Source organism: Copadichromis virginalis, linkage group LG20 (genome assembly GCF_057382275.1).
Source record: "Copadichromis virginalis isolate Kocher_CV1m ecotype Utaka linkage group LG20, C_Virginalis_male_GT1.1, whole genome shotgun sequence".
NCBI lineage: Eukaryota > Metazoa > Chordata > Actinopteri > Cichliformes > Cichlidae > Copadichromis > Copadichromis virginalis.
In genome coordinates, this window is record NC_140637.1 from 31,473,545 (window position 1) to 31,500,871 (window position 27,327).

Here is a 27,327-nt window from a genome sequence, read left to right on the forward strand (position 1 = left end):
ACTGATTATTTGGGAAAAGATCTTTATTTGCTTTCTGTTCTCAGGTCAGTGCCAGATAAAATCGCTTATCCTGACAGCTGAAGCACAGGATAGCAGGCTGAGGATACTGAGGCATGCATGACAAATAAAACATTCAAATTTAAAGCAACACTGTATTGATAAGCATGAGCAAACAAGCAACCTCTATGACCCCAAGAGTTGCTGGAACAAACTTCATAATTTCTTTTCTTCTGGGTACTAGGCACAGGTGTGATTTTTAATCATTCAAAGACTCATTGTGTAGATATAGAAACTGTATTTAGACACGTGTGAAGCTAACATGTTACAAGTCTGCCACAACTATCAGTTTCAGGTGGAAGGCAATCTTTGAAGAGTACAGCCTTTTACCGTGACTATAGAGCTGATATTGAACCAAGATGAGAAATGAGTAAAAATCCATATTTGATTATTTGTTCAAATAAGGCCTCGTTCACATGAGCATAGAGTAAAGCTTTATATTCAAAAACTTGCTAACTCTCCTCCGAGCAGTAGTGAAATTTGAAATTGTGACACACACTTTTCATCATTGGTCCAAACCAGGTGGGTCACACCTGCACAGTGTCCTACTGACCTTACTATACAGATGGCAAACATGTCGGAGTTCATTTGAAATACACTATTTGTGCTCACACTCACACACTCCAAAGCTGGAGTGTTTCCTTGATGAATACACAAAGGTGGATCCTCTGTCACGAGCCTCTCTAGCACACCGTCCAGGCATCTGCTAATAACAGCAATGTAAAAAAAATGCTCGTGATTTTAGTGGTCGGATGGCGTCCACGCTGACTCAAACTGCAGAAACTGTGTTTGTAAAGACTATTCCAGCATTCCTCCTACAAACAAGCAAAGCTCACCGGCAAAAAGAAATGTGTTCATTTGCATATTAAAAATATGCAATAATAACTTTATAACAATATTTTCAAAAAGCCTGGGTCTCTAAGGTGTTGGGCAACACCAATTTAACATGTTAATATTTAGCATTGCTGCAGCTCTTCTTTCCTCCTCCTGCAGCAGCTGGGTAATTTAATCACTTATTTGGATCTTTTCAACATGTGCTGTTGGTGTTTTTTTCCCACACAAATAATCTGACTTGCAGTGTGCTAAAGATCATCCAAGAAGTTATTTCCTCAATTTTACAAAAACATTGGCAGCATCAAATAATAATGTAGAGTCTTCAAGACAAATGGCGAAAGAAAAGGTTTCTGGATGTTTTCTGATAATCAGATGAATAAAACCCAAATTACAAGCTGTTAGGGTCAAAAATTGTCTTCACTCGTTCTCATTGCCATTAAATATTGAAAGTTTTACTATTTTTGTTTATATCTATTAAGACCAAGTCTAGCTCATTACTGAAAAAGAAAACCCCTTTCACACTGTATGTTTTCAAACGCCTTAAAAACAGCATTAGTTTTTTATTTTTTTTACTGGGTCTAATATGATATTCAGTGGTTGAAAACAGTTACGTCTGCACTGGCTCACAGATGCAGCGTGAACATTATTTATTTGGTACGATTACTGATGGTTATGTAGGTGGGTAATGTTTTAACACATGAAGAGAGATCAACAACACAAACAGAACACAGACAGTAACAGATAAAAACCATTTTATTTATTTTCACTGTCAAGTTATTAACAAAGAAATGGAAGGAATCCAATCTGCCAAATTCAACATGTATTCAAGCTATCATGCAGCACTCTTTGAATTGACACGTTGACAAAATATCATAATAGATAAATGTTAGAATAAAAATTAGAGAGTTAATTTAACTTATAGGACCTAAAAGGTCTTGATGCATTTTTCCTCTCACGATGGTTTGGAGGTAAAGGATGTGGAAAAGGCTCTGGTTTTATAACTTCCTGTGTGTGTTCTGGCTTGGCAGGATATGATGTAAGGGATAAGTGTTGATGCCAGTGAATAACGGACTTTAATGTGTCAGTAATGTCAGTATCAGCAACCTCAACCAAACAACAAAACAATAAAACCGTTTATACAATGAATGAAGTGAATTTGTGCTTCACTTAAGTAATATCACAGGGTGTTCATCTCATCACCATTAAAAAAACTTGCATTTCATTAGGTTTTTGTGGTATTTAAACTTGTGATTTAACGGCCTTTTATGTGGCAGAGATAAAGGAGACATTTATCTCCGCCACATAAAGACACCGTGTGCAGCACAAACGTTTTGAATCCACAGCAGAGCAGCGGACATGGCAAAGACTTGGAGGACCAGATGAACCTGGGGCTAATGTCTCAGTGCAGAGTAGAAGAAGATCACTGAAACCCTGAAACCTCATAGTGTCAGTTCTTGATCCAGCTCTCAGTAAAACAGCCGAGTTACAGTATCTACGCTACGGATGGGAATCGATAAGAATTTTATGATTCTGATTCTGATTCTTTATCGATTTTCATTGGCTCCATTTTAAGAGTCACCACCGTCACTAAGCAGCAAGAAGAAATAACATTCATGCAAATTAATTGCATGCTGGAGTCAAACTTCTGTGCGTGTTTGAGGTATTTGCGCTCGTTGTTGTAGTCAGTGTTTAATATTACACAGAATACACAGAATGCTTTTCGTAAAAGTAATGCAGTATGTTACTTAATTAGCTCTGGGAACAAGTAAAATAGCTGAAACACTCTGTCTCATAATCACCATTTAACTACAGCCCCATGCACCAGTGCAAATCCCTAATAAGGACACAGACAGGAGGACTAACAATTCCAAGGAACTGGAATACTGGGAACCGGTTTTCTACAGGAACCAACAACCTGCTGCTGCTCCAACCTCAGTGGATCATCACAGCTCGTCCACTCGTCGTCCTGCTTGCTCTCATTGTTACACAGATTATCACTCCAACCTGTAGAGACAAGAAACAAGTGTATTAAATAAGTCACTTCAAAAGCTGTCACTCAGAGATGCAGCACATCTAGCCTGTTCACAGCTGCAGTGGAGGCGTGGCCTATCTTAGCCTATCTTAGCTTCTCTGAGCTTTCATGTCAACATGTACACCCACTAACCTACACGTTTGAACATCGAGTCTATTGTTCCACAGTGGAAGTGAACTGTGAAGAGTCATAAATGATCCATGAACATCTTTTTTAAAAATGTATTTCCTGCTGTTCAATTTAACACAAACATCTTTGTGGCGGCTTTCTGTAATATCACCTGGCTAGTAAACATGGAAGCAGCCATGAAAGACACTAAGCTAAGTTAGCTATGAAATATAGAAATATAGATCTGAATGTTATCTCAGATCTGTACTGTATATATTTGTATATTTGTCTGGAATTATTTCTATTGCAGTACAATACTGCTGAATGCAACACAGAGTGACTCCAGCTCTTTACTGACCTCAGAGTCTCCAGTCTATAGTCAGGACTTTCCTTAAGATCCAACAGCTGCTTCACATCTGGATCCCGTAGGTTGTTTTGGCTCAGATCGAGCTCCCTCAGATGAGAGTGGTTGGTCTTTAAAGCTGAGACCAAAAAAGTACAGCTGATCGCTGACACACTGCAGCCCCTCAATCTGAGAAATGAATGAAACATTTAAGTTTAGACAGATTTTAAAATTATAACCAGTTTAATAATCTGAAGCTAAAGACGGTATAGGATGTAAAAGGTTAGGAAACAGAGACTTCAAACACCTCAAACCAACAAGATATTTTATTCAGCAGAAAAACTAATAAAAAGTAGTTTAATATAACTGATAGATTCAATAAAGACACAATCAAACGAATCCTGTGCATCAGACAAGTCAAAAATGTATCCTTTCAGCCCAAGTTCATCAAGCCATAAAATGGAAATGTTAACAAAATGATGATCAATACTTATAAAACATTTTTATTTAAATAAACATGAAAATATATTTGATTGTCAACTTTCATTAATGATCCAAAAAATGAGTCCATCACAGTCCTCTTGTTCTTTTGTTTTCTTATTCTCTTTGTTTCCTTGCTCACTTTTTGTTTACATGTGTCAGGAGTGGTCCTCCTTTGTGCCCACTCTCCATGTGAACTACAGGTTAACATGATTGCTTTAAGGTTGAGGAAATCATCCAGTTGACACCAGTTCATTGCTCTTATCATCATAAGATAGCAAGTTATCCCTGTGACTTTTTATTCCTCTTTTCATGATCTTTCCTTCGTGGAGACTCTTCCCAGCCTGCAGAGATCCCTGTCTGTAACTCAAGGAAATCAGCACTCCCTCCAGTTTTTAGCTGCTCCTCTCAAAAAAAATTGAGCGCATGTTTAAATCAAAAATGGGATTGATTACTTAAATAGTAAAGCTGAAAATCTTTACTGATATACATTATGTTGTTTGTTAAAAACAAAATCATCAAATCTTTGAAAGCTGGATTCAAAATCACACCAGAAACCAAAGTTACGATTATTCAAGCATTTCTTACTTCGTCACAAAGTAGTTGTCTGCAACTGCTTCCATTTTTGAATCGATATAATTAGCTGCCTTTTGGCTGCGCTTCTCACTACAGGGCTGGACCTCATATAGGCACAAATTAAAAAGTTGTTCATCTGTTTCAGGTTGTTGTTAGCATAGCACTGCAGCCTGCAGCCAACCCACATAAAGTGGGGCGTACACTCTGAGGCTAACCTCAAAGAAAGTGAGTTTAATAATGTTGCTTCACAGTTTGGAACATTTTATAGACTAAACTAGTTAAATTAGAGCATATTTATAAAATAATTACATTATTTAATGACTTAGCCGTCACCTTGGTTTTAATTCTAATATAACAAAATTTTCTGATTGTGCTTAATCTACGTTTTTTAGGTTTTCAGTGTGTTGCTCAACATTGTTGTGCAACATTGCATCCTGCAGTTATTAGACTGAAGCAATAAAGAAGAAAGCATTAGCATTAAATCCTCTGCAGACTGCCAGCCTACATATTAAACTTTTATATTTATATGACCACACAACCAAAACATTTTTGCCTGACCTGAGCACTTCCAATCTGCAGCCTGGACTCTCCAGATAACCACACATGTTCTTCACTCCTGAATCCTGCAGCGTGTTGGCACTCAGGTCCAAATCTCTCAGATAGACGGGGTTGGACTTAAGAGCTGAGACCAGAGAAGCACAGCTGGCCTTTGACAACCTACAACCCTTCAGTCTGAATAAAGAATTTAAAAAAGGCAGATTCAGATTCAGTCATTTATAAAATACAGGAAATATAATGTATATTAGTTTTAAATTTGCACCTATACTATAAATTATGTACTAATATACAAATCATTGCAAATTACAGTTAGGCCTGTGCTTTGTTCAACAAAGACATCATTTTTGTAGTTTTCCCTTTGTACACCACCGCAGTGGATCAAATAACCAATATGTGATTGAAGTGTGAACTTTCAGCTTTAATTCAGGGGGTTTAGGAATTACAGATTTTTTATTAAATAGTCCCTCATTGTCAATATGATTCCTGCTGTCGACGGCGATCATAAGTTACAGAGTACTGAGAACTAAACTTTCTTTTTCTGTGCTTTGACTGCAGTTCAACACAGAAACAATGTACAAGCACAAATACACCGACTTGCTCTGTGACTCAGACTTCTGAATCCTCAAATTAGTTTAACATCAATATTATGCTGTCAGCTGTATCCAATCATCTGATAATGGAGCCTCTTTATAACGGGGTTACTTCACAGCTCAACAAAAGAAATGTCTTAACACTTCAAACTACAATGCTCAATTTGAAGAGAGGAAAAAAGCAAGTATTACTCAGTAAACTGACCTCAGAGTCTCCAGTCTGCAATTTGGATTCTTTAGTCCGACAGAGAGCAGCTTCACTTCGGAATCCTGCAGCTTGTTAAAGTTCAGGTTCAGCTCTGTCAGATGGGAGGGGTTGGACTTCAGAGCTGAGGCCACAACTTCACAGTGAGCTTCTGAGAGCTCACAGCTAGAAAGTCTGTAAAAAAAAGAAGCACATTTTACAAAACATAGTGTTATGAAGTGTCTTGATGCATGCTCAATTGTCCAAGTAAGGAAATCCCAGAAAGAACAGAACAGAATCAACCTTTTGGGATATTGTTATGAAAGTAGACATTTATTTCATTTTTCGTCATCTAATCTTTAGATTTTCTAATAAGTTTTATTGAGTCAACAGAAGCTGACAAGAACTAGCAACACAAGGCAACAGCATTTGTTTGCACTGATTGCACCTAACAGAACCTAAAATATGTTAGCAGGAGTTTTAAGTTTAAGTTTAAAACCATTTTCTAATGAAAATGTGGAAGTTTACTGTCCATTCTGACCAAAATGTGAAGAGTTTCCTCACAGAAACTCCAAATCATCTTTCTGTTGAATTCTCAATCACAGCAAAATTGTATCTGAAATCTTATCTGATCTTAATTTTGCCCTTTGGCTCGAAACTGCTAACCTGAACCAAGTTTATAATGTTAGTCACGGGCAGACTTACTGAGCCTTTCTGCAATTTCTCACAGCTGGAATGAGTCTCTGTTTGCCCTCCAGTGTGGTGTTATATTCACCCAGGTCCAGTTCATTCAGAACCTCTTCTGACATTTGGAGAATGTAGGCCAGAGCTGAGCAGTGGATAACAGAAAGTCTCTGTGATCTCTTTCCTGACTTCTGGAACTCTTGGACCTCCTGATGTACTGAGAGGTCATTCATCTCCATCAGACAGTGGAAAATGTTGAGACTTCTGTCAGGGGATATTTTTTGGGTGTTTATCTCCTTCAAGTTGCTGATGGCTTTCTGGATGCTATCTGGATTACTCTCTGTCCGACCTAGCAGGTCTCTTAAAAGTCTCTGGTTGGACGTCAGACAAAGGCCATGAAGAAAGCGGACAAAAAGGTCCAGGTGACCATTTTTACTTTTGAGAGATTTCTCCATAACTTTGCTCAGAAAGTCATCTAAAAATAGCACATGGGCAGTTTTATTTCCAAAATTCCTAGACGTCCTAGAAAACTTAGGGATTAGGAAATCCTCCAGGATCTTGCTCTGTCTACTGGTGAAACAGTGGAACATGTAAACGGCAGCCAGAAACTCCTGAATGCTCAGATGAACAAAGCAGTAGACTGGTTTCTGGAAGATCACACACTCTTTTTTGAAAATCTCTGTACAAAGTCCCGAGTACACCGAGGCCTCTGTGACATCCAGACCACACTGCTCCAGGTCTTCTTGGTAGAACATGATGTCTCCTTTGTCCAGATGTTCAAATGCCAGCCTCCCAAGCTTCCGAAGAGCTTCAGGAGTAGAAGCCTTATGGTACTTCTGAATCTTCCTCTTGGTCTGATCCAGCAGGAAGTGTGAGTACATGTCAGTCATGGTCTTGGGCAGCTCTTCTCTCTGCCCTCCAGTCAGCATGTGCTGCAGAACTGTAGCAGTGATCCAACAGAAGACTGGGATTCCACACATGATGTGGAGGCTCCTAGATGACTTGATGTGGAAAATAATTTTGCTGGACAGCTCTTCATTACTGAATCTCTTCTTAAAGTACTCCTCTTTCTGAGCATCAGTGAAACCTCGCACTTCGGTGACACGGTCAACAAGTGTAGGGGGGATCTGATTGGCTGCTGCTGGTCGGGAAGTTATCCAGATGAGAGCCGTAGGAAGCAGATTGCCTTCAATGAGGTTTGTCAGCAGATCATTGACCGTTGACTTCTGTGCGACATCAGACATGACGCTCCTCTTAGTGAAATCCAGTAAAAGTCTGCTTTCATCCAGACCATCAAATATAAACAAAAGTTTACAGACAGCGAGCTTCTCTGCTGTGACCTTCTGTAATGTTGGATGGAAAACCTGGAGCAACTCCAGGAGACTATACTGCACATCTCTGATCAGGTTCAGCTCCCTGAATGAAAGCAGAATCACCACACTGATGTCTTGGTTTTCCAAACCTTCTGCCCAGTCCAGAGTGAACTTCTGCACTGAGAAGGTTTTTCCAACGCCAGCAACACCGTAGGTCAGAACCACTCTGATCACTTTGTCAGATAAGGCTTTAAATATGTCATGACACTTAATTGGAATTTCATGGAGGGTCTTCATCTTGGAACCTGTCTCCAGCTGCCTCACTTCATGTTGAGTATTAACGTCTTCACTCTGTCCCTCTGTGATGTAAAGGTTTATGTAGATTCTGTTCAGGGGAGTTCTTCTTCCTGTTTCTTCAGATCCTTCAGTTACAGTTTCACATCTCTTCCTTAGACTGAACTTATGTTCATCTAAAAGCTCCTGCAGACCAGCAACTGCTAGAAGACAAAAAAGAAAGACAGAAATAAAATTAATGAAACTTTAATATTGGTATAGCATATCATCATCTGGAATCTTCCCCTATATCTTATAAAGTATAATCTTACTTTGCACAGTGTTGCTCTGACCACCTATATGTCGTCCAAACTTGGCTGTTTCTCCACAGTGGGAAACAGGATTCTTTGTCTTCTCTCTGTGCATACAAAAGAAAATGTATATTGACCAGTACACATACAATACAATACAACTTTATTTATATAGCACATTTAAAACCAAAGGTACACCAAAGTGCTTCACAACAAGGTTAAAACATAAGATAAAAGACTATAAAAGAGAACAAAGGTGCAGACAGAATAAGAAGTAAAACATTATAGCATGGTTTAGAAGATAAAATTACAGGGTATTCATTAATATAAGGTGGGGGTATTTATTCAGTGGGAGATTAGTAGGAAGATAAGTAACACAAGGGTAAAATATAGGGGGAAGTGCACTAACTTACTGAAAACGCTCAGTCAAAGAGGTACGTTACATACATTAAAATAATAGTCTAATGCAGACAAATAATTATAGAAAAATATATATTCTTTGGTGTATAAATGCTAAGGTTGGGCGATATGTGAAAAAATATGTAAAAAGTTTCCAACCGGCAATCGTCAGTTCAACAATCCCTGATGGGCGATATAGGCGCACATGCACAGACTTTATGATCAGTGGGGCAATCATGCACGGACTAATTTTCAAGTCTACAACACATATTTGGAAAACTACAAATTACTTTACCATGGAAGAAGATATTAAATTTAAAAAAAAGAAAGAAAGAAAAAAGAAAAACCGCCTCACTCTGGAGACCGGCCAGTTCAGAATACTTTCTTACTTTGTGTCCGAGGGTCCAGGTTCATTATTAAACGATATAGGGGGATTTTTGGAAGCGTCACTCCTCATAGACAGACACTCTGATCCTGGAGACGCTGGGCTGCATCTGGGCTGCTGACCCCTGGGAACACAAACATATAATATTTAGCACATTGTTCATCTGCATCTTAATGTTGTTGGAAATAAGTCACTTATTATGAGTACAGGACTGAGGTTCTGGAGGTTTTCGGTGAAAGCAGAAACATTCACTGTCCCAGGGTCTCAGTTTGGATTTTATTACTCAGGAACATATTCTACCTTCTATAGGTACATACTGTCATGGTCACTGGATCTTGGACACAGGTTTGAATTTTGTGATGTTGGGGGTTTTATAGTTCTGTAGCTTTGGTTACGTTTAGGTTATGATGTCAGATTTAGTTTGTGCTTTATTCCTTGCTTCTCTGTTTATTCCTGCCTCCTTTGTCTTTCTGTGCTTTACTTGGTCTTCTTTTGTGCTTGGCATCAGGTTAATCTTGTCTCGCTGTTCAGTTGTGGCTCTCTTCCTGTTTTATTTTGGTGACTGTTCTTCTCTGTATCCTGTGTCTAATTTCCTTCCAGGTAATTATGATAGTTTACTGCTGCTGCGTTCCCACCTGTTGCCTTTTCCTTCATCATCCTGCGTGTCTCTGTATCCCCTCATATTTTGTTGTGTTCTCCATCATGAGTGTGGCCTATTTCATAATGTGTTTTTAAAATATCTGACACTTACAAACACAAGAAGTCCTTCATGTTTTCATGTTACAGCTTTTCTGTTCAAATAGGTTTCTGATTTTGAAAATCACTGAAGCTTTTCTGTGTTAGTGTCATCCTAACAAACCATCTTCGTGTCATTTTAGAGGAGAAATAGTCTCTTACTTTGTGTTTGAGACTTCAGGTTCATTACTGAAGTGCATAGGCTCGTCTTTGGAAAAGTTAGACAGAGAATCGAATCCTGAAGTCTCTGTTCCTTTTCTGAAACAGACATATAATATTTAGCACATTGTTAATTTGTATCTTCATGTTGTTAGAAATAAGTCACTTATTATGAGTACAGGACTGAGGTTCTGGAGGTTTTCAGTAAAAGCAGAAACATTCACTGTCACAGGGTCTCAGTTTGGATTTTATTTATATCACTACCACAATAAGCTGATCTTACAGATATGGAAGCATGTTTGTTCTGCCTGCTAAGGGGATTTTCTTCTGCTCATTTTACAGCAGAAACATTTTCTTACTTTGTGTTTGAAGGTCCAGGTTCATTACTGAAGAATGGAGGATCATCTTTGGAGATGTTACTGTTCACTGACAGACACTCTGATCCTACAGACGCTGTTCTGCGCCTGGGCTGCTGACCTCTGGGAACACAAACATATAATATGTAACACATCATTCATGTTGACGGGATCTGTCTTGGTCCCAGGGTCACTGACCCAGGGTTTGAGGTTTTGGGGATGTTTCTTGTCTTCAGCATCTCCTGTGGAAGTCAGTCTCCGTGTTTATTTACCTCTCTGTCTCACCAGCTGTGTCCCTTTCCAAAGATCCACATCCTAAATGGTAGTTCTAAACAGGTGAAAATGTAAGCAAATGTAGCTGTATAAGCAGCTAATAAAAGAACTAATCAGTGCAGCTGATATCAATGCTAGTTTGCACTGAACTCTTCTTGTTTCCTTTTTCCAATGTCTTTTTGTAGTTTTTTACTTGATGATAAGGATGGAAGTTTTAAAAAATTATAAAATATGCATTTTTCCGACAAGAGTCGGTTTGTCTGTGGCCCACAAGCTTGGTGAACAGTTTATAATGTCTATCTATTACTCAGGCAGTCCTCCCTATACATATTTATCTCTATGAGTACTGTATGCATAAAAATGTAAAAACTCCCTCATGAGTTTCATTTTGCATTATTTCTGTGCAAACAGGTTTTTAGTCTTTAACATCCGCGGTGAAATTTTGCTCCGGATGTTCCACATCAAGGGTTTAGGGGGAACACTTCACTAAAATAGATCGCACACATTATTTCTTCATAACAAATAAATCATCTTCACTTCACTTTACAGTAGAAACGGTCTCTTACTTTGTGTCTGCAGGTCCAGGTTCACTGTCATTTATGGAAAGGTCTCTCTTCATAGGAAAACAGAGAGATTGTGCACTGTCCTCCTCTTCCTCCAAAACATTCATTTTCAGCCAGGCTCACCGGTAACTCAGAAATGCTGAGCATTAGCACAGAATACAAACCACTCTCATGACTGACAAAACAGGAAGTACAACACACACACAGAGAGACTCCAGCAGTGAACTGAGTTGTCAGTCCACTTCCTGAATTAGCACATCATTGTTTTTTCTTCTAGTCCACAGAGACAGCTGACTGAAAGCAGACGAAACGTAATGTCGGGCTTAAAGCTCACATTCATTTCTTCCTCCTGCTCCGTAGTTTGCAGTGACCTAGATCAATAGAGAAGAGATGCTCCTCCCTTCTCCATTTACAGGAAATCACATGACGTCATCCTGGGTGTGTGTGTATGTGAGAGAGAGAGAGAGAGAGAGAGAGAGAGAGAGAGACATACAAGAATACATAAATATATCATATAATTAGGCTTCTAGATTTATGATTCAAGAACTTTCAGAGCATCAAATCACATCGAACACATTCTCAAAACACACACATATATGCCATATATGGACAATGAAGGTTTATATATAATCTGAGGCCCCCTAATGGTAGACTTCTGGTTTTATCACCAAAATGAATACTTTCGTTTCTAACTGGTAAGTCGAGTGGCATAGTGAGTAAGCGAGCAGGTAGCAACTTGATTCTAATCATGTAGAAGTCAATAGTTAAACATTAATGTAGCTCCATCAGTGTGTGTCAGGGAGACCTTTGGTCCAGCTTGGTTGTACGTCTCTTTTCTTACTATCAAAGACAACAGGCCTAAATTTAACAGCCACTTAAACATTGCTATCAGAGTAATCTAAACTGGGTTAACCCTTAAAGGTCTTTACACTTTGGGTTGGTTGTAAATTTTATGAAAAGAAGCTAGCATGGAAGAAATATGATACCACTATGTCACATTTTTTTATTAGGTTTTGGGAAACCTGATTAAAAAGGATTTATAAAAGTCTAGCTCTTGCACATGACATATTTTTTTGTTTAGGTTCAATGCTTTTAGTAAATTCAACATGGATTCAAAAATCACTCAGATGTGCTTTATAATAGTAATAATAGTAATAACTTAGTTTAGCACCTTTTAAAAGACCCAAGAATGCTTTACAGAGGAGCAGAAGGTTTTGGTGAAGACGTGAGTTTGAGAAGTTTTTTGAAGGATTCCAGTGACGGAGCGTTGTGAAGCTGATATGGAAGAGTTGCAGAGGGTGGTGGCCTCCAGCCTGATGACTCTGTTCCCAAAGGTATGGAGGCTGGTGCGCGGGACAGAAAGCAGGCCCGTGGCTGAGGACCGTAGCATCCAAGACTGTGTGTATGGTTGCAGCAGATCAGAGAGATACTGAGGGATCAGGGTATTGAGGGGTTTGTAACAGGATCTTGTAAGTAATGTATGACATGACAAGAGGACATTTACGAGGGTGGGGATGATATGTTCTCACAGCTGCCCTTCCCTGGGATGTGGGTACTTGCTGGTTCCGGGGCTTGTGGCTGGATGTTCTGGCACAGGCTTGTAGCTCATCTTTGTCGCCAGGGGTGGGAGGGCTCTGCCGGGTACTGGGCGGTACTTGTGGGCCTGGAGCCCTGGGACCCTGTACTGGGCTTGCACCAGGGAGGTCGGCCGCCCCTCACCTCTGGGACTCTCACCCTGTGGCCATGGGTGCCCCATCTAGGGCCTCCTTCCTTCTCCTCCTGGGTTGGGCGCGCACATGTTGCTGAGATGTGTGGCCTTGGGGCTTCAGTACTCTTGGGGGCTGCCTTAAGACATTGTCCTGCTAAACCATATATAACTGAAATAAGATGAATAGAAATGAATAAATAAATACATAAAAGAAACACCTGAACAAGAGGAGCCTATAGAGAATTTATAGAGCTGATCTTGGAAAAATATGTTTGCATTCAGGTCGTAATTTTGATTGCAAACGCTGCCAAACAGGACAGGATTTTTTTTTTAGTCTTTAGCTATTTTAATAAGAGCAGTCTCAGTACTGTGGTGAGTTCTAAAGGGTTCAGTGAGCTCATGGAGGTTTATTAAACTTTCACATCGTTCCTTCACATTTTTATGCATCCAACAAATACTTTGCATTCAGAAATATTAATTACTGGAAGACTAAACAGGAACCTAATCCACTGACAGTAATGAAACTGTGCATGCAAGCAGTCTTTAACAATCAAGCAAGTTACTGTGTAAACATTAACTGCAGTTCTCAATTATGCCACAGTGTGGCGCTCTAACACAGAACAATTACAGAAAATCAAAGCCTACTCTAGTTTACACTGATTTGAGTGCCGTCTAAATGACTATAAACCTTGTGTCACCATAAGAAGTAATCAGAGGAGCAGTGCTGGTATGATTTTTTATACTCTATCAGGATTATAAAACACAGGGATGATAGTATATTCATCAGGATTCACTGACTTACAGTATATATAATATATTGCTTACACAGATGAATGTTTTATTCTCTAAGACAAAGGCTGCGGCTCAAGTTTAAAAGAAAAGTTTGACATTTAAAAGTGTTAAAGCATAGCAAACCAGAAGAAAAGAAGTAAGCAGGTCCAAACAAGGACCCACCAGTCCATCATCTATAACCAGGACATCACCGAGAAATGAGTGTAACTAACTTCCAGTAAGGGTGGACTCTAATTTAAATACATTTTGAACAGATAAATATTTAATATACTTTCTAAGACAGTTCATCTTTTGTATAGACACATAGTCTGTCGTAGTTCTAAATATGCCTGCTCATTACAAGCAAGCTCAGGAAAAGAGAACAGAATCCCAGATTAGCAGGAGAAACACTCATATGCACAGTTTAAGCACATATATGTGTTTGCATAATGTCTGTGAATAATTCTTATTGAGTCTGCACTTCTAAGGGCAGTTCACACTGAAACAGTCATTTGTACTTCTTTTGATTCCTCTAGAAGTCACTGCTGGTTGAAGTTTTTCTTCTAACTTCATGGCCGAGTCAGGGCATGCTAATGCACAAATTCCTGCTGCTGTTTAAAACTCTCCAGATCATCAGGGCAGAGCTCGTCATAGCTCAGCAGACAACTGTTACCGACAATTCGTGGGGGCTGTAGAGAGAAGAAATAACAGAGGTCATGAATTAGAGTTTACAAGAGTCATAAAAAAAATATGATTACTGCATATCAGGCTCTGCGTGTAAAAACGAACAGTGACCAGTGAGTAAGGATGATTCTCTGAAATAAGGGAAAGGAGTTTGCAGGCTTCTGTCTGACTGACTTTAAAGAAAAGAGAGAAAAAAATCTAATTTGATTGTACAACTATCTGGTCAAAAAGACCCATGTATCTATATCCATATCTATATCTCTTCAAATGTCTTGGCTCCAACACTTCTTTACTTGCTTTAGAAATGAACAGAGGGCCTCTTCACCTCTTCCTCCTGAACTCTTGCTCACTGTGTCAGAATTTTAGCTACTTCTCAGCCTCCTTTAGTAATGATGATACTTGTAACAAATATGGTTACAGCTCTGGAGGCCAGGAGCTTCAAAGAGTAGTTGTCAAACAGCTAACAGATCATCTGCAGAGGAATGGTTTATTTGAAGAGTTTCAGTCAGGTTTCAGAGCTCATCACAGCACAGAAACAGCTTTAGTGAAGGTTACAAATGATCTTCTTATGGCCTCTGACAGTGGACTCATCTCTGTGCTTGTCCTGCTAGACCTCAGTGAAGTGTTCGATACTGTTGACCATGATTTATTACCGTGATTAGAGCACGCTGTAGGTATTACAGGTACTGCGCTGCAGTGGTTTGAATCATATCTATCTAACAGACTCCAATTTGTTCATGTAAATGGAGTCTGTTATACATTACATTATACACGCTTCCCTTAAGCCAGGGGTCAGCAACCTTTAACACCCAAAGAGCCGTTTGGAGCCGGTTTCCACGCAAAAGAAAACACTGGGAGCCTCAAATACTTTTTGACATCTAAAATGAAGATAACACTGTATATATTATTTTTTACTTTTATGCTTTGTGTGAACAACTAAGGTGTGTTGCTTATGAAATCCATGAAGTGCTACAGAGAAAATTACATTTTATTTATGCAATTAACACTTTTTGAACTCTTAAAGAAATATAACAAAAGGAAAGACACCCAGCTGAACTAAAATGATCCAGCAAACGAAAACTGTTGTGAGCCGCCACCCTTATATCACCATTGGGCTTTTGGAGCCTTGACCTGACTTTTAAAAAATAACTGGGAAAAAAGCACTTATGCTGCTAAAAAAAAAAAAAAAAAATAGATATTTGCAAAATTCTGCCTAAATATGTATTTTACCTGGTTAATGTGTGTGGCGGGGCGTGGTCTGCAGTATGCGTACAGCAACCGTGTGTGAAAAGTGGTCAATAAAGAGATGCTGAAAAGCACGTTCATGGAAACATCGTCGGGTCTGCCGTGATATGTTTACAATGGGACTTCTGCTCCTGAACCTCTGCGCACAGCGTCTGCAAATCGGGGCTGTACTTTCATCTTTACGCAGGACTGTAAGCTGTCATCTGTGAGGCGCGAGCAGTGTTTGTTTTTAACATAGTTCACAGTGGAGCTGCTGACATAATGTGGATCCGAAGATCCATAATTGGCCTACCTGTGGTTGAAAGTCTCGATAAATGCACGGCGGGTACACCGGCTTCCGCGCGTGTGACGTTTATTTTGAGCGATGAAAAAATAATAGAATATAATTATATTTTTATATTTCAATATCACAATAATCTTCCAATTTAGAACTACAAGTTAAAAAAGAACTAATATAAATAAAATACACTTCAGCTAAATACTTCTCATTTATTTTCCCAAACCACGCGGAGCCGCAGTATAAGGACTAAAGAGCCGCATGCGGCTCGCAGGTTGCCGACCCCTGGGTTAAGCAGTATTATTAGAAGACATAGCATACAATTTCACAGCTATGTAGATGACAACCAACTATATCTGTCCATGAAGCCAGATAACACAAACCAACTAGTTAAACTGCAGGAATGTCTTAAAGATATAAAGACCTGGATGACCTTTAATTTCCTTCTTCTAAATTTAGATTCAGATGAAACTGAGGTTATTGAATTCGCCCCTGAAAATCTTAGAAATATGGTATCTAACCAGACTCTTACTCTGGATGGCATTACCTTGGCCTCCAGCAACACTGTGAGGAATCTACTTTTTATCCTTCAATGCACATAAACAAATATGTAGGATTACTTTCTTCCATTTGCACAACATCTCTAAAAATATAAATATCCTGTCTCAGAGTGATGCTGAAAATTCCGAAAAGCCTTCAGTTAATCCAAAATACTTCAGCAAGAGTGCTGACCGGCAGAAGAAAGACCATATTTCTCCTTAAAAACTGATCTTGAATAATCAGACCCCACCTTATCTTAAAGACCTCATTGTACCGTATCTTCCCAATAGAGCACTTTGCTCTCGATCTGCTGGTTTACTTGTGATTGCTAGCACATTTAAAAATAAAATCAGAGCCAGAGCCTTCAGCTTTCAGGCCCCTCTTCTGTGGAACCAGCTCCCAGTTCGGATTCAGGAGACAGACACTATCTCTACTTTTAAGATTAGGCTTAAAACATTTGTTTTTGATAAAAGCATATTGTTAGGGTTGGATCAGGTGACCCTGAATCCTCCGTTAGTTATTCTGCAATAGGTCCAGTGTTTCACCTTCACTCACCTTTTCACTCACTATGTGCTTATGCACCAATCTGCATTTAATCATTAGTTATGCTCTATGGCTCTTTTCCACAGTGTGTTTTTGTCCTGTCTTCCTCCACTAACAACCGGTCGCAGCAGAAGGCCTACCCTCCTTGAATTTGGTTCTGCAAGAGATTTCTTCCTTTTAAAGGGGAGTTTTTTATTCCCACTGTCACTGAAGTGTTTGCTCATAGGGGATCATCTGATTTTTGGGGTTTTCTAGGGTCTTTACTAGTGCTGTCAGCGTTATTCTCATTAATACGACGTTAACGCCTTAACCGCATTAACACAGCAAATTCCCGTTCGGCCCATGCGAGGGTTGCACGGCGCTAACGCGTTAACACAGTGCAGCCCTCGCAAGCTTCAGTCTAATCTGTCTGGCTGACTTTCTCGTCCTCTCAAAAAATGATGACTGTTAACAGCTGCCGCTTTACTGAGAAAAGCAGCCAGTGAGGGTTTATAGGAAACACTCGATCTTTGCTACGATACCAACTGTGTATTATACAGTAGTGCTAAAAGCAGCATTGACTCAATGCAACTTCCTACTTACCACAGATTCTCCAGTCTGTAATTTGAATTATTCACAAGATTCACCAGCTGAATCATATCTGAATCCTGCAGGCCGTTTCTACTCAGGTCCAGCTCTCTCAGGTGGTAGGGGTTTAACTTCAGCGCTGAGCACAGAAAAGTACAACTGGCCTTTGACAAAGAGCACTCCCTTAGTCTGAATAAAGAATAAAATAAAATAAAATAAATAAAAAGACAATGTTTCTGTTTTAAATATTTCATATCAAACATAATAAGTAAAAAAAGAGCTGTCATTATTACTAATCAAATCTTGCTATTTCTGCTGCACAACAAAGACATAATAAAATCAGCTCTCATACACTGCCAGCTCAAGCAGTGACTTCATTTACATGCAGTTGTGCTCAGCAAAAAACATATGCACACCCATTTAACTGCCTGTTAACGCTGATTTGCGTAATGCCTAATGGCAGTAACTCAATGCATTTAGGCATGTGGGCATGGTTAAGACAAGCTACCTACTTAAGTTCAAATCAAGCAACAAGTGATTTTGAGCATATCAGGATTATTTGAACCACACAGGTGGTTCTGAGTGTTTTAGAAACTACTGATCTGAATTTCCCACAAAACCATCTTTAGGGTTTACAGAGAATAGACACAAAAGCAACAAGTTGAGTTGAGTGAAAATCTCTTATTGATGCAAGAGGGAAAATGGCCGAACTGTTTTGGGCCTCTAAATGCAGAACATGTTGAACCTTAAAGCAGAAGAACACAGTGGGTGCCACATGTAGCAGCTAACAACATGAAAGGGTTGGGGACCACCAAAAGTGGACAATAGAAGAGCTGAAAAACAATTCCCTTGTCTAATGTGTCTCGATTTCTGCTGCAACATTCTAAAGGCAGTCAGAATTTGGCATAAACAAACTGCAGATCCGTTGTGTCTTGTATTAGGGACAGATAAAACAAGATATTTGAACATGACTTTTTGTGAATTGAACCTGTAAGATCATCATTACATTCTGAAAACACAGTTTAATATGAAAACACAGCTGACCTCAGAGTTTCCAGTTGACAGGGTCGACACTCCAGAAAACCACACAACTGCTTTACTCCAGAATCCTGCAGCTTGTTGTAACTCAGATCCAGATGTCTCAAGCGGGAGGGGTTGGACTTCAGAGCTGAGCTCAGAGTAGCACAGCTAATCTCTGACAATCCACAGTTCCACAGTCTGAATAACAAAAGAAGAAAGAAAAAGACAGATACAATTATTTCTGACCTAATGACATGTTGACAGGTTTTAAACGTAGTGCCACATCACTTTATAGTATGTAATGCACAGATATAAAACTAATTCAGGGAAAAGGTATCATAAAAAAAATCACTAACTGAAATAACGACTTAGCATTTCTCTAATGATGGTTTTGTATCTTGCAGGCATTCAGTGATGATTAGATTGGATTACTTAGATAGGAGGAATTAAAAAATCAATGTAGGATCGGTTAACCCTAGCAGGTATGATTACTAAGCTTTGGCTAAAATTTCACTGGTACATGCTTCCAAACAATCCCCCCCCCCATTAAGAGCAGTCTGTTACATATTTTAGCTAGTCTGAAATGGTACAAAATGGTGTTGTTCACTTTCTAAGCACAGAAAAGGATACTAACCAAAGCAAGGTTTCACTTTGTGTACTTTTTATGTACTTTTTTGGTTGTTTTGGAAAATCCTGAAAATGTATATCCAAATTTATAAAGTAAATGTATTAAAAACAACAACAACGGTCAGGGTACTGACTTCAGGGTCTTCAGTCTGCAGTTTGGACTCTCCAGTCCTACAGAGAGCAGTTTCAGTCCCGAGTCCTCCAGCTCATTGAAGGTCAGATCTAACTCTATCAGATGGGAGGGATTGGACTTCAGGGCTGAGGCCAAGACTTCACAGTGAGTCTTTGAAATTCCACAGTCAGAAAGTCTGTGATAAGACAAATTTGCAAAAGACATTATCATGGAAGAAGATACTACATATTTATTTTTGCTTTTGCATTTAACATCAAAACAGTTGAGCAGATCTTGTTCAATCAGGGAACCCATCAGCGAAAAGCCTTTTGGGAACAACAGCCAATTTGGGGGCTTTCCAGTGTAGCTAGCTGATATCTAGACCAAGAAGCATTCTGAGTAGAGATGTCAAGACTTTTGATCATCCAGGGCACCTCTTTCAATTTAACAGCTGCTCTGAAAGAAAGCCCAGCCACACCTCATAGAAAAATCATTGCTACCACTTGTATCTGCAACATCATCCATTCAGTCCGAGCTTGTGACCATAGGTGAGAGTAGGAATGAGAGTAGGATGCGGCAGCGTGTGCTGCACTGACCGCCAGCTAGAGTGAATGGCCCAAAATTTGTGTTGCGCTGACTACTGCACTCGACTTGTATGTCATTTTTTTGTGCTCACTCTATGTGTACCAGATGTGCCTGCTCTGTGTCATTTCAAAACATTTATCTCTCATCCATAAAAGGCAAAACATTGTAAGTATCCCAACTAGAGAAGAGTATGTCGTTTCCACAACAGTGCTTTCCTCCACATAGCTTGAGTAAGTCACTCCATTGAGTGACTTACTCAAGAGCTCCAGGAGGTCCCTATATATGTATGTAAACATGTGTCATGGAGTTCCTCGTTCATTGTGTGGTTGAGGTTAGTGTGACTGTAGGCTTCGTTTCTCTTGGTTGTGCAAAGGTATGTCATAGCATATAGCGGTTAAAGTTCAGCTGGGTTGAACTTTGACCACAGCATGTGCGAGTACTCTTGTGCAACAGAAAAGAATGGGTTTTGGAGTACAGAGCTGCACATGCCGCGTCTTATGTGAAAGGGCCTTTAGACTTACAGAGCCTTTCTGCAGTTCCTCACAGCTGGGATCAGTCTCTGTCGCCCTGCCTCTGAAGTGTTGTACTTGTTCAGGTCCAATTCATCCAGAACTTCTGACATTTGCAGCATGTAGGCCAGAGCTGAGCAGTGGATTTCATAGAGTCTCTTCTCTGATCTGTTCTCTGAGTTAAGGAACTCTTGGATCTCCTGATGTACTGAGAGGTCATTCATCTCCATCAGACAGTGGAAAATGTTAATGCTTCTGTCGGGAGATATTTTATCGCTGTTCATCTTCTTCAGGTTGTTTATAATTCTCTTGATGATTTGTGGACTATTTTGCAAATGACCCAGTAAGCTTCCTAAAAGTCTGTGGTTGGACTCCACACTAAGGCCATGAAGGAAGCGAACAAACAGGTCCAGGTGTCCATTTTTACTTTGCAAAGATTTCTCCATGGCTCTGCTCAGAAAGACATCCAGAGATGGGATGGAACAATTAATATTTCCAGATTGTTTAGAGGTTTTCTCAAGAAAAGACTTTATATTTATAAAGTCCTGCAGAACATCAGTATTTTTATTAGTGAAACAGTGGAACATATAAACGGCAGCTAGAAACTCCTGAATGCTCAGATGAACAAAGCAGTAGACTGGTTTCTGAAAGATCACACACTCTCTTTTGAAAATCTCTGTACAAAGTCCTGAGTTCACCGAGGCCTCTGTGACATCCACACCATACTGCTCCAGGTCTTCTTGGTAGAACATGAGGTTTCCTTTTTCCAAATGTTCAAATGCCAGCCTCCCGAGCTTTAAAAGACCTTTCTTGTCAGCCTCCATCAGCTCTTCTGGACTTGCTTCTTCTCCCTCATGGTACTTTTGAATCTTCCTTTTTGTTTGTACCAACAGGAAGTGTGAGTACATGTCGGTCATGGTCTTGGGCAGCTCTTCTCTCTGCCCTCCAGTCAACATGTGCTCCAGAACTGTAGCAGTGATCCAACAGAAGACTGGGATTCCACACATGATGTGGAGGCTCCTGGATGACTTGATGTGGGAAATAATTTTGCCGGACAGCTCTTCATCACTGAATCTCTTCTTAAAGTACTCCTCTTTCTGAGCATCAGTGAAACCTCGCACTTCGGTGACACGGTCAACACGTGTAGGAGAGATATGATTGGCCGCTGCTGGTCGGGAAGTTATCCAGATGAGAGCCATAGGAAGCAGTCTGCCTTCAATGAGGTTTGTCAGCAGATTCGTGACCGTTGACTTCTGTGTGACATCAGACATGACGTCCCTCTTAGTGAAATCCAGTAAAAGTCTGCTTTCATCCAGACCATCAAATATAAACAAAAGTTTACAGACAGCCAGCTTCTCTGCTGTGACCTTCTGTAATGTTGGATGGAAAACCTGGAGCAGCTCCAGGAGACTATACTGCACATCTCTGATCAGGTTCAGCTCCCTGAATGAAAGCAGAACCACCACACTGATGTCTTGGTTTTCCAAACCTTCTGCCCAGTCCAGAGTGAACTTCTGCACTGAGAAGGTTTTTCCAACGCCAGCAACACCGTAGGTCAGAACCACTTTGATTTGCATTTGTTGTTCGGGTAAGGCTTTAAAGATGTCACAACACTTAATTGGAGCATCATGGAGGGTCTTCTTGTTTGAAGCTCTCTCAAGTTGACTCACTTCATGTTGGGTATTAACCTCCTCACTCTGTCCCTCTGTGATGTAGAGCTCAGTGTAGATTGCGTTGAGGAGAGTTTCACCTCCTGTTTTATCAGTTCCCTCAGTCACAGATTGACATCGCATCTTCAAACAGACTTTATGTTCATCGAAAACTTCCTGAAGGCCATCATCTACTTAAAGACAATAAAACAAAATTTATATATAGTTTTTTACATATATTTAACATTTAACATACACTCAACAAAAATATAAACGCAACACCTTTGTTACTGCTCCCATTCCCCATGGGATGGACGTAGAGACCTAAAATTCATTCCAGATACACAATATAACCATCCCTCCCAAACAGTGGTCACAAATCAGTCCAAATGTGTGGTAGTGGGCACATCTGCTATATTGAGATAATCCATCCCACCTCACAGGTGTGCCACATCAGGATGCTGATCTGACATCATGAGTAGTGCACAGGTGTACCTCAGACTGCCCACAACAAAAGGCCACCCTGGAATGTGCAGTTTTTTGCGCTATTGGGGGTCTGGGGACCCAGAACCGGTCAGTATCTGGTGTGACCACCATTTGCCTCATGCAGTGCAACATATCGTCGCATGGAGTCTATCAGATTGTCAATTGTGGCCTGTGGAATGTTGCTCCACTCCACTTCAATGGCTGTGCGAGGTTGTTGGATATTCGTGGGAACTGGTACACGCTGTCGTATACGCCGGTCAAGCACATCCCGAACATGCTCAATGGGTGACATGTCCGGTGAGTATGCTGGCCATGCAAGAACTGGGACATTCTCAGCTGCCATCTGCCCTGAACAATGTGAACCATGATTCATCCGTGAAGCGCACACCTCTCCAACGTGCCAGACACCATCGAATGTGAGCATTTGCCCACACAAGTCTGTTACGGCGACGAGCTGGAGTCAGGTCAAGACCCCGATGAGGACGACGGGCATGCAGTTGAGCGTCCCTGAGACGGTTTCTGACAGTTTGTGCAGAAATTGTTTGGTTGTGCAAACCAATTGTTCCAGCAGCTGTCTGGGTGGCTGGTCTCAGACGATCTTGGAGGTGAACCTGTTGGATGTGGAGGTCCTGGGCTGGTGTGGTTACACGAGGTCTGCGGTTGTGAGGCCGGTTGGATGTGCTGCCATATTCTCTGAAACGCCTGTGGAGACGGCTTATGGTTGAGAAATGAACATTCAATGCACGGGCGACAGATCTGGTTGACATTCCTGCTGTCAGCATGCCAATTGCACGCTCCCTCATTGCTTGTGGCATCTGTGGCATTTTGCTGTGAGACAAAACTGTACATTCCAGGGTGGCCTTTTGTTGTGGGCAGTCTGAGGTACACCTGTGCACTACTCATGATGTCAGATCAGCATCCTGATGTGGCACACCTGTGAGGTGGGATGGATTATCTCAATATAGCAGATGTGCCCACTACCACACATTTGGACTGATTTGTGACCACTTTTTGGGAGGGATGGTTATATTGTGTATCTGGAATGAATTTTAGGTCTCTACGTCCATCCCATGGGGAATGGGAGCAGTAACAAAGGTGTTGCGTTTATATTTTTGTTGAGTGTATATTGCTTAGTTTTTTTAATGACTCCATCAGCAAACAGATGCTCAATTTTACTTTGCACACAGCTGCTCCTACTGGCTGTCCAAAATCCAGAACTGGACACGGGCTCCTGCACACACTTGTTCTTTCTGTGGATAGAAAGGGAAACTTATTCTGGCCATGTGGCGAAACATGAAGTTAATTAAGTTGAAAGTCTCAGTATGGTCTATTACTAAGTCAATGCTCTTTCTTTACTTATCAAGCAATAATCATTTCCTTTTACACCATCAGAACTTATATTAATCCAAAACACGAGTTCTCAGCACCCTGTCGACACATCTGTTTACAAGGAAGAGGGTTTATCATGACAGTATTTTCCTGATATCTGCTTTTCGGTCTCTTCCTGAGGACTCTACTACCAAGCAGCATTTTGTCCAGCTGTGAAGGTGGTTCACTTCTTACCGAGGTAAATCGCCATGGTAACCTATCCTGTTACGTTCAAGATTGGAGATTAACTGGTATAAAATAATCCCATACTGACCAATCGATTAACCAGAAATTAACATCACCATTTCTAGAAGATCTCTCAGACCTCTATGGGGAGAGTTGGAGGGTCTAAGTCAGTAGTGGGGAAACTCCAGGCCTCAAGTGCCTGCGGGGTGGGGATGTATCCTTCATCCAACACAGCTGATTTAAATGGCTAAATTACTTCCTCAACATGTCTTGAAGTTCTCCAGAGGCCTGGTAATGAACTAATCAGTTGATCCGGGTGTGTTGACCCAGGGTGAGATCTAAAACCTGCAGGACACTGGCCCTGGTTTAAAGTTTTTCAGTTAGTTTTTGTATTTCCCTGATCTATCTGGGATGGAGTTTACATGTTCTATCAGTGTTTGTGTGGGTTCACTCCAGAAACTCTGGCTTCTTCCCACAGTCCAAAGGCATGCAGTAAGTGGAGTTAGGTTATTACTTATACGTGTGAATGTGAGTACGAATGGTACTTCCAATTTACAGGCTAGCATGGTAAATTGGAAAACTGCACTCAAATAAATGAGTATTTTTATGCTTCACATTGTCAATACCATGCCTGAAACCCAAAAAGTGTGCTAGTTAGATATATTTTTTTAAAAGTCTTTACCCTACATTTACTTTGTGGGTATCTGGTCACCCTAGTCCCTGGGTGGAGTCCCTACCTATGCAGAGGTATCAGGTAGTTGTGGTATTTAACAAAAACAATAAAAATAAAATTATTACATATGAATTGCAGGGAAAAAACAAAAACAAAAAACAGGAAGATCAACATTATTCTACAACTAAAGACACTACCACTGATTCTGGTTCATTTTCAGGTCAGTGTAAAACAGAAACCGCCTCTTACTTTGTGTCTGAGAGTCCCGGTTCATTACTGAAGTTTGGGGGACGACCTTTGGACCAGTCACTAGCCATAGACATACAGCTGGGCACGAGGGACGATGTTCCATCCTCCTCTTCCTCCAAATTATTGTTTCCCCTAATGAGGATCAACAATACATAACAAATATCGATTTTTTAATTTAAATTTTTTGTTTTCTGTTGGTACCAAACATTTTCACAACAGCATTATTGTTCTATAAGAATTAATCCTGCTCCTCACATACAAGGTCTTAAATAATCAGGCCCCATACCCTGAATCCTCCCTTAGTTATGCTGAAGTAGGTGTAGGCTGCTGGGGGATTCCCATGATACAGTATTTCTTCTTCAGTCATGTTTCTCATTCACTCATGTGTTAACAGACCTCTCTGCACTGAATCATACTTGTTATTAATCTCTGTCTCTCTTCCACAGCATGTCTTTATCCCGTTTTCCTTCTCCCACCCCAACCGGTCACAGCAGATGGCCCCGCCCCTCCCTGAGCCTGGTTCTGTCGGAGGTTTCTTCCTGTTAAAAGGGAGTTTTTCCTTCCTACTGTCGCCAAAGTGCTTGCTCATAGGGGGTCATATGACTGTTGGGTTTTTCTCTGTATGTATTATTGTAGGGTCTACCTTACAATATAAAGCGCGTTGAGGTGACTGTTGTTGTGATTTGGCGCTGTGTAAATCAAATTGAATTGAATTGAATATCTGATCCTGAAACAGGACACTTTCCGCTGACCTCATAAGAAGTTTGTACGTACACTACGTTTGAAATCTGTTTTTATATTTCATTTTTACTCTGAAACCCTTAAACAACACCAAGTCTGCTGCTGACACAACAGAAATGAAAACTGTCAGGAGCGGATTATGTTCCGACTTTCACAACACGTTTTCTCTGAGTCTTTCATTTAAAGATTGTTTTAAGTGTATTATAGATTCTATGCTGGGAAATAAACGTTATATGTACAGTTTGCTGTTTGATTTTACTGTTACTTTTTCTGTGTTCTTTATAGGTTTATCCTTCACATCATCAATACCATGCCTGAAACCCAAAAAGTGTATTAGTAAGATTTTTTTTTAAGTCTTTACCCTACATTTAGTTTGTGGGTATCTGGTCACCCTAGTCCCTGGGTGGAGTCCCTAACTATGCAGAGGTATCAGGTAGTTTTGGTATTTAACAAAAACAATAAAAACAAAACAAAAACCGGAAGAACAACATTATTCTACAACTAAAGACACTACCACTGACTCTGGCTCATTTTCAGGTCAGTGTAAAGTAGAAACAGCCTCTTACTTTGTGTCTGAGGGTCCCGGTTCATTACTGAAGTTTGGGGGACGACCTTTGGACCAGTCACTGGCCATAGACACAGGAGACGGTGTTCTGTCCTCCTCTTCCTCCAAATTATTCATCTTCAAGCACTTGTAAACAACAATTCTGCAAACGCACAACGTGAGAATGAAGACAGGTTTGTTCAAAAGTCACCCAAGACCAGTACACACACACACACACACACACACACACAGAGTAAGAGAGAGAGAGTCCACTCTCTCTCTCTTACTCTCACCTTATTGTCCACGTTTGCTCTGTCGGCTGTTTCAACATGTACACAAGTACGTATAAGTATACGAAGCGCCTCGAGGCGACTTTTGTTGTGATTTGGCGCTATATAAATAAAATTGAATTGAATTACGTGGATCACCCGAAAACAGGAAAGACCATCGATTACATGATTGTTAAAGAGACGCGAGAGCACCGCACATGTTAAACACAGCTTACGGCAGAAGTGATCTTTACCTGGATTTTATGTTAAGTTCAACAAACCGCAACACCCGCTGGTTTCACTTTCTGTTTTACAGCTTCTCCACCACTTTACGTTTTAGGAGATCACGTGACCACAATTTAACCTTATAGGATGATGGCGTGTCAACGTCACGACTGCAGCAGGGTTTGACAGTTTATCAACACTTTTCTAGAATTCTCATCAAAATGACCTGAATCATTGTCAGATTTCCACACGTCATTAAACTGGTTAAACATAACGGAACAAAGAAATATTAATTTTGCACTCTGTCGCAGGGCTATGAGAGGGAGGGTATGAAGTCCTTTACTGAATGTATTTGTTTAATTACTCATGTTTGCTTAACTTTCTTCTGCCCTGAAGTTCTCTCTATGGATGAGAGGACGTATAGTACCAGATGTGGGATTCATTTATAGTTGTTTATTATGATGATCCACTATTATCATGAATTCTCTTACTTTAGATTTAGAGTATATTTGGATCCTAAAACTCTTTTAACATCG

At 40.3% G+C, this 27,327-nt stretch overlaps 2 protein-coding genes across 5 annotated transcripts; both read right to left on the bottom strand.

The window, feature by feature from the left end:
- Window positions 1-1,625: 1,625 nt before the first annotated feature.
- Window positions 1,626-11,614, bottom strand: LOC146685176 (NLR family CARD domain-containing protein 3-like). Of its 2 annotated transcripts, none has more exons than XM_085443727.1 (10): window positions 11,217-11,614; window positions 10,381-10,500; window positions 10,025-10,120; window positions 9,132-9,251; window positions 8,365-8,450; window positions 6,468-8,253; window positions 5,784-5,957; window positions 4,989-5,162; window positions 3,390-3,563; window positions 1,626-2,895 (listed from the first exon to the last, which is right to left on the bottom strand). In XM_085443727.1, exons 1-10 carry the CDS (start codon window positions 11,318-11,320, stop codon window positions 2,886-2,888), a joined length of 2,844 nt encoding a protein of 947 aa, XP_085299853.1. In that variant the 5' UTR covers window positions 11,321-11,614; the 3' UTR covers window positions 1,626-2,885. The 2 variants fall into 2 exon arrangements, with proteins under 2 accessions (XP_085299853.1, XP_085299852.1); XM_085443726.1 differs by having other exon boundaries at window positions 6,468-8,256.
- Window positions 11,615-13,294: 1,680 nt separating this feature from the next.
- LOC146685177 (NLR family CARD domain-containing protein 3-like) lies at window positions 13,295-26,877 on the bottom strand. 3 transcript variants are annotated; one of them, XM_085443728.1, is made up of 9 exons: window positions 26,821-26,877; window positions 26,320-26,460; window positions 25,013-25,144; window positions 23,713-23,786; window positions 20,414-22,244; window positions 19,330-19,503; window positions 18,593-18,766; window positions 17,564-17,737; window positions 13,295-14,381 (listed from the first exon to the last, which is right to left on the bottom strand). In XM_085443728.1, the coding sequence occupies exons 2-9, from the start codon at window positions 26,433-26,435 to the stop codon at window positions 14,348-14,350; spliced, it is 2,709 nt and encodes a 902-aa protein (XP_085299854.1). In that variant the 5' UTR covers window positions 26,436-26,460; window positions 26,821-26,877; the 3' UTR covers window positions 13,295-14,347. The 3 variants fall into 3 exon arrangements, with proteins under 3 accessions (XP_085299854.1, XP_085299856.1, XP_085299855.1); XM_085443730.1 differs by lacking the exon at window positions 17,564-17,737; XM_085443729.1 differs by lacking the exons at window positions 23,713-23,786; window positions 26,821-26,877 and having other exon boundaries at window positions 26,320-26,403.
- Window positions 26,878-27,327: the final 450 nt, after the last annotated feature.

Bases quoted from the DNA above. Each gene is read 5' to 3' on its own strand.
- LOC146685177 (XM_085443728.1), bottom strand. From the start codon at position 26,435: ATGAATAATTTGGAGGAAGAGGAGGACAGAACACCGTCTCCTGTGTCT. The intron at 23,787-25,012 runs GTAAGAGGCGGT...TTCTATCCACAG, and splicing joins CCGGGACTCTCAGACACAAA to AAAGAACAAGTGTGTGCAGG. The intron at 14,382-17,563 runs GTAAGTAGGAAG...TTCTCTCTACAG, and splicing joins TACAGACTGGAGAATCTGTG to CCCCCACGAATTGTCGGTAA.
- LOC146685176 (XM_085443726.1), bottom strand. From the start codon at position 11,320: ATGAATGTTTTGGAGGAAGAGGAGGACAGTGCACAATCTCTCTGTTTT. The intron at 10,501-11,216 runs GTAAGAGACCGT...TTGTGTTCCCAG, and splicing joins CCTGGACCTGCAGACACAAA to AGGTCAGCAGCCCAGGCGCA. The intron at 10,121-10,380 runs GTAAGAAAATGT...TGTCTGTTTCAG, and splicing joins CCTGGACCTTCAAACACAAA to AAAAGGAACAGAGACTTCAG.